Source organism: Camellia sinensis, chromosome 5 (assembly GCF_055761805.1).
Source record: "Camellia sinensis isolate YWXY chromosome 5, ASM5576180v1, whole genome shotgun sequence".
Classification (NCBI taxonomy): Eukaryota; Viridiplantae; Streptophyta; class Magnoliopsida; order Ericales; family Theaceae; genus Camellia; species Camellia sinensis.
The window spans coordinates 210688992-210695977 of record NC_138965.1 but is presented as its reverse complement, the minus strand read 5'-3'; the positions used below and the strand labels follow the sequence as shown (position 1 = coordinate 210695977).

The 6986-nt window shown below is 33.0% G+C and overlaps 1 protein-coding gene across 1 annotated transcript; it reads left to right on the top strand.

Moving 5' to 3' along the window:
• Positions 1–1988: 1988 nt before the first annotated feature.
• LOC114313629 (high affinity nitrate transporter 2.5-like) lies at positions 1989–6855 on the top strand. The gene is made up of 4 exons (XM_082871390.1): positions 1989–2793; positions 3849–4020; positions 4121–4411; positions 6250–6855. Exons 1-4 carry the CDS (start codon positions 2106–2108, stop codon positions 6617–6619), a joined length of 1521 nt encoding a protein of 506 aa, XP_082727516.1. The 5' UTR covers positions 1989–2105; the 3' UTR covers positions 6620–6855.
• The last annotated feature ends 131 nt before the right edge of the window (positions 6856–6986 follow it).

Below are 6986 nucleotides of genomic sequence, written 5' to 3'. Positions count from 1 at the left end.
AAGGTTAGTCAAAGTGTTTACCAATTATTAATCATAAACCAATGCTGAGCTCTTTCATATAGAAATTGATCATATTTTATTTTAATCGCTTTCAATTTCATTAAGTAATCAGGATATGGGACATTTGACCCGTTCTAAGCAAAAAATGTGAATGCCAAGCACAAAAACTTTGCTTTAATAGTATACTAATGTAAAACCAATTAGTCTATTTAAAGGGTTATGGCTTTTTATGTTATTTTTTCCTAACAAGTTGTAAGTTGAAATTATATCAAATAATCTTACACTAATTTTTTTTATAAAAAATTATAAACAATTCAAATTAATTGTACTAAATAACTTACTTTATGAAAAAATATATATTAGAAATTACTAGATAAATAAAGATCAAGGAGAATATACGTGTCATTTTAATCTAAGAGAGAGAAGTAAGCGAATATTTTGCCCAAGTCAAGATGTTACTTCCCCTTGGATTTTAGGCAATCTCTCCAAACTGCCAAAGTCAATTATTGGGAACAAGTTGCTCATTAACAATACCCTTCTACACAGGAAGGCTTGAAGTTCATTCATAGCCACTAGGCAATGTTGTGTCCTAATGCACAAGGTGCATTGTGCCTTTCACTGAGGTCATTCTTTTATGATTTGAGTAGTTTATTTTATAATATTTATTGAATAAATTATTTATATATAATTCAATTATTATTATTTTTTTTAATAATAAGTGTTTATGATTTAATTATATAATTATTAATTTAATTTTTTATATTAACAATTTTCTAAATGAATTTTACAAATCAAATGATTTGAAATGTGAAAGTGAATGAATAAGAGATGAACTACGTCCAGAAATACAAGAAACTTTTCTTCTCTAAAAATCAATAATAATTCTAGTTATCATGAAAAGTAAATTAATGTGTTACAGATAGTTAGAATGAATCTTATTTATATATTTTAATTTTGTGTAAAATTTTCCATAATTTTTTAAATACGAAGTATCTGTCCCGATTCTCATGGATCTTTTATTCCGAGTCAACATTACTGATCCCATTCTAACTTTTTTTATGTACCAAAGTCAAACAAAAATAATAATTCATAAAACAAACTCCTCCAAACACAAAAATCTCTTTCACATTCAAAATGTTTGAATTCCAATCTCTCTCTCCTCCACTTTGTGAAATTTCACTCTCTTCACATTATTTGTGCTCAATTTAGTTTTGTTTTTCTTCTTGTCATGTGATAAATTTTATTTTTTTAAAAAAAGTTATATGGAGGAATATATAAGATTTAAATCAAAATTCTTGCATTTAATTAGTAATATGATAAATGAGTTGTTTATTAATTTATTTTTATTATATCATTTTCTTTATTTTTCTGTACATATTTTCATGATAAGCTATACCTATACTAAAAAACTCTTATCACTTAAATAATACATATAGTGTATGGCTTCTGTCCAGTCCGTGATCGGACTGGACTGTGCTGTTGGGTCCGTGGGGCCCACTACGGGTCTCGTTTTGATAATCTGAACCGTTTAATGTGTAGAACTCGTCGAGTACTATATGCATGTAAAAAATCACGTTGATCGGATATCGATAGCTATATGATCAAATCAGTTTCGTATTAAAAAAATTAGACGATGAAAAAATTAACGATTGACAAAAAACTGTTTTGATCACATAACAATCGATATCCGATCAATGTGATTTTTTACAGGCATATAGTACTCGACGATTTCTACACATTGAACGGTTCAGATTATCAAAACAGGACCCGTGGTGGGCTCCTACGGGTCCAACAACACGGTCCAGTCTGACCCCGGACTGAACAGAAACCATATCCATATATATATATATATATATATATTTTACAATAATGCTTGGGACCCCCTTTTGGGAGTCACCCCCTCACCCCCTGCCACGTGGCGGGTGGTGATTGGAGGAGCAGGAAAAAAAAGAAAAAGAAAATGTAACCAATGAGAGAGAGGGGGTCAAAGGGGTGAGGGAAAAGAGGGATGAATCATTGTTGTATTTTTTATCATTTATTGATATTGCATATCAGTGTGTAGTCTGGTTTCTCCAACAATCTCTCAAATTCCAAAAACCACAAAAATGGAGAAACCAGATCACACAGAAGAAGCCAATCCAGACCGTCCAAAGTTCGCTCTCCCGGTAGACTCCGAACACAAGGCCACCGTCTTCCGCCTCTTCACGGCGGCGCAGCCGCACATGCGAGCCTTCCACCTCTCCTGGATCTCCTTCTTCTGCTGCTTCGTCTCCACCTTCGCCGCCCCTCCTCTCCTCCCCATCATCCGTGACAATCTCAACCTCACCGCCACCGACATCGGCAACGCTGGAATCGCCTCGGTCTCCGGCGCCGTCTTCGCCCGAGTCGCCATGGGCACCGCCTGCGACCTCTTCGGGCCCCGCCTCGCCTCCGCCTCCCTCATCCTCCTCACTTCTCCGGCGGTCTACTGCTTCTCCGTCGCCAACTCTGCCACCTCCTTCCTCCTCCTCAGATTCTTCACAGGATTCTCGCTGGCGACCTTCGTGTCGACGCAGTTTTGGATGAGCTCGATGTTCTCGGCGCCGGTGGTCGGCACCGCCAATGGAGTCTCCGGCGGGTGGGGGAACCTAGGTGGAGGTGCGACGCAGCTGATCATGCCTCTGGTGTTTTCTTTGATAAGGGATACGGGTGCTGTGAAGTTCACGGCGTGGAGGATCGCCTTCTTCATTCCTGCTCTCATGCAAACCGTCTCCGCCATTGCGGTTTTTTTCCTTAGCCAGGACTTGCCTGATGGTAATAAATTAATTTGTCCACCCAATTTGTTAAGTCCGAATAAGTCGCTTTTCAGAAAGAGATTTCCGTGCGTGAGTTCGGATGAATTCGAACTAAATAAATTCCGTAAATATAACGGTATTGCAAATTAATATTGGACATTTTAATCAAAATGAAATTATTTTAAAATTAATAACTGTTCAATTTATTTTTTTAAATACTTTTAATTTTATAAAATAATTATCATTAGAGTAACTTTTATCTTGCTCTTTTTTTCTACCACAATACTGTTTAGTTAAATTTTTTTTTTTTTTTTCTCGTTTTTAAAGATTTGTGTCATGATTTAAAAAAATTTAGGCTTGTTTAGTCTAAAATGATCTAAAAATTATTTTTTTATTTTTATTTTTTGCGTGTCTTTAATAGACTTCTTCTTCTTCTTCTTTCTTTCTTTCTTTCTTTTTTTTTTTTTTTTTTTTTTTTTTTTTACATTATAGGTTGATTTAGTTTAATAAAACCTAAAAGTACAAAACTTTTAATTTTTTTTTAATTAAAGATGAAAAATGACAACAAGAAACTTTTAAAAAGCAATTGTCAAATTGCAAGTTATATGCTATCCGACTTAATTTGTACTTATTACTAGCTGACATGCTTATCTCCTGCACGTGAGAGTGAACACAAATAAGGAAGGTTTTACTTCAGTTGGGTTGTATTTTAGTTAAACTTTTAATATCTAGAATTTGGATAGGAATTTGACCCCCCAAAAAAAATGAAGTAATACAAAATGTAATTATATTTCATTTATATTCTATCTTTTTTTTGTTTTCTTTGTGAATTACTACTTAAATTTATGATCTAAATACAATCTTATATTGGTAGGAATAACAATTTTAAAAAAATAACTAATACTTCTCAGTTCACAAATAACTCTTGCCTATCTTCTGTTATTTTAGTATACTCTTCTGTTTCACTAGTTTTAATTTCTCATATACTTTGAATTGTTACAAATTATCTCTTACTCTTACTCTTACTCATTCGTATTGATTAAATCATATTATTGCATAATATGTTTCTACCAGGAAATTTCTCACAACTAAAGAAATCCGGAGACAAACACAAAGAAAACCTTCCACAAGTTGTCCGCCATGCAGTCACAAACTACAGAGGGTGGATCCTAGCTCTGACATACGGGTATTGTTTCGGTGTCGAACTGACAATCGACAACATTATAGCGCAATACTTTTACGATAGGTCAGAAATTTAAATATTGACTATTACATATTATTATCAGCAATTACTCATTAATATATTGACCAATTCTCTAATACTGTTATTTAAAATCATGCAACAGGTTCAATGTGAATCTACACACTGCTGGGATCATTGCGGCGAGCTTTGGATTGGCGAATATATTTTCGAGGCCTGCAGGGGGGATTTTATCGGACATAGTGGCGAAGAAGTTCGGGATGAGAGGGAGGTTGTGGACTTTGTGGGTGGTTCAGACTGTGGGAGGGTTGTTATGCATTGTTCTGGGGAGAGTTGGGTCTTTGGGTGCGTCCATTGCTGTGATGGTTATGTTTTCTGTGTTTGTTCAAGCTGCTTGTGGCCTTACATTTGGGGTTGTTCCGTTTGTCTCCCGGAGGTTAGTTTCGCATACTTCTACAAATACATAAATTGATCACATAATTGTCAAGTTATCAATTATACAATTTACTTTTGTGTTCATAGGGTTTTTCATCGTACAACTGTTTTAGTGCATTTCGTTGCCATTTCTCTCAAGAAAAATCTACTATTGCTTATACCTCACTTTATATATGAATTTAGATTATTTTTCAATAGTGCTTAAAAATGCTTAGTAAGAATGAACACAATTAGGGTTCGTTTGGCATTAGTTTTTTTAATCAACTTTTTTGTGTTAGTACTTTTTTAGCTTAACTTTTTTAGCCTTGTTTGATTTTTATTTTGGAGTTTTTTTTTACTTTTGTGACAAAAAATTAATGATTATAGATAAAAAATAATATTTTATCTTATTAGTTTATATAATCTATTTTATATTTTTGTGATTATTTAATTCCAAAATGTTAGCCACCTGCTAATCTTTTGGTCGAGCAAACACATACTAATCACCAACCCGGTAATTATTAAATCTACGATGCAGATTCACTATTGACAACTATCTACCCTCCTCCTACCATTCAACTTCCGTTTATTTGGTTAAGTGATATTTAATAAAACTGAAAATTAAAAATTAAAAATTAATAAATTATTTGATAAAAATTTAAGTGTTGAATTAAAAAAAAAAAATTATTTGATATGTATGAGATCAAATTTAAAATTTACTATTTTTAAATTGTATATTTCAATTTTTATATTATAATGGTGGTGATGGCGTGATGATGATGGTGGCAGTAGCATGGTAGTGGTGGTGGTAGCAGTAGCATTGATAATGGTGATGATAGTGATAATGGTAGCGGTTGCAATGTTAATGATAGTAAAATGATTGTAGTACATGGCAACAATGATAATGGCGATGAAGGTAGTGGTGGTGGTAGCAGCAATAGCGATAGTAATGATGGTGATGGTGGTGGTGGTAGCAGTGGCATGATGGCGGCATCATCGATAGTAGTAGTGGTGGCAATGACATGGTAGTGGTGGTGGTGGTGGTGGTAGTAGCGGTAGCGATGGTGGTGTTGGTAGTGGTAATGAGTTTATAATACTGAGTATAGAATTTATAAATTCAATCAAAATAAGTAAGTTTCATATAATTTAATTTTTTTTTAAGTTTTAGATTACATTTTAAGAGGTATTTAAATTTTTAAGTGATATCAATTGTGATTATTAAACGGACTTAATTGACTATCACTTAATATATTTAGTTTTAAGTGCTGAATCAGATTATCAAATACCTAGACATCATCTCAATATATATACAACAATTTGGCCCAATTAAATTGAACAGGGTGGGAAAAATATCTTGAATTGTCAAAAAGACAAAAAAATATATAAAAATAAGCATAAAAATGTGCATCGATAATTAAAGACGGACTTATAATTTTAACTTAATGGGTGAACATATACACTTACAAAAAATTAAAAAAAAAAGAATTAGAATATCAATTTCTACAAACATCAACAACGAAAAATAACATCAAGAATACAAATAAATATATATTCTTTTATCTACCTTGAGCTACAAACACATGTTTTCTTATATTAATGATGTCTATGTAGTGATTATTTTATTACTCTATGCGCTTAGTTTAATTTAAGAATTTAAGTAATTGTCATCATGTTAAACCCAACCACACCCAAATATTATGAAACTTTAGTCTTTTTGTTTTTCAAAAAACATTTTATTAAATTGATGTATGAATTATGATGTATGTATATGGACAAAAAATATAAGCTTTTGCAAGCTTGTAGTTCTCCTCATAATTTTATGTACTCATATTATTCCTCTACGTATCTCTCATTCTTCAGGTCACTGGGCATAATCTCTGGCATGACAGGAGGCGGTGGAAACGTCGGCGCAGTTCTAACACAAGTGATTTTCTTTAGAGGATCCAGGTACAAAACAGAGACAGGCATAACTCTCATGGGCATTATGATGATATGTTGCACACTGCCAATGGTTTTGATATACTTTCCACAATGGGGTGGCATGTTTTGTGGTCCATCCTCTAAAGGAGCCACAGAAGAAGACTATTACATGTCTGAATGGAATTTAGCAGAGAAAGAGAAAAGTTTTCACCAGGCAAGCTTGAAGTTTGCTGATAACAGTAGGAGTGAAAGAGGTACAAGGGTAGGCTCTGCTCCCACACCCACTGATGAGACACCTATACATGTTTGATTATTGGGTAATTATTGAGATACTTTCGAAGCACCACTTGATAATTATTCAGATACTTTCGAAGCACCACTTGATATTTTCTATCTGACTACTCTTTATAGCTTTCTGGTAAAATTATTCATTCTGAAAAAAATACCTCAAAAGGTAAAGTGTTTGTATATGTAGATTTAAACCTGATGCGGTATAGATCACGTTCAAAATAATAATTCTGGTTAATACATTTTATTCTTAGACAATAACTCTGGTTAATACATTTTATTCTTAGGTTGAGCATTTTCAATCTCAAAAAACTTGATACTCCTTTATTATAATTTGCTTACAATTGTTGAATTATATGAAAATTTTAAATTACTGAAATCTCAAGGCA

Coding starts and splice junctions, on each gene's coding strand:
- LOC114313629 (XM_082871390.1), top strand. CDS start 2,106: ATGGAGAAACCAGATCACACAGAAGAAGCCAATCCAGACCGTCCAAAG. Junction 2,794..3,848: donor TAGCCAGGACTTGCCTGATG/GTAATAAATTAA, acceptor TGTTTCTACCAG/GAAATTTCTCACAACTAAAG. Junction 4,021..4,120: donor GCGCAATACTTTTACGATAG/GTCAGAAATTTA, acceptor ATCATGCAACAG/GTTCAATGTGAATCTACACA.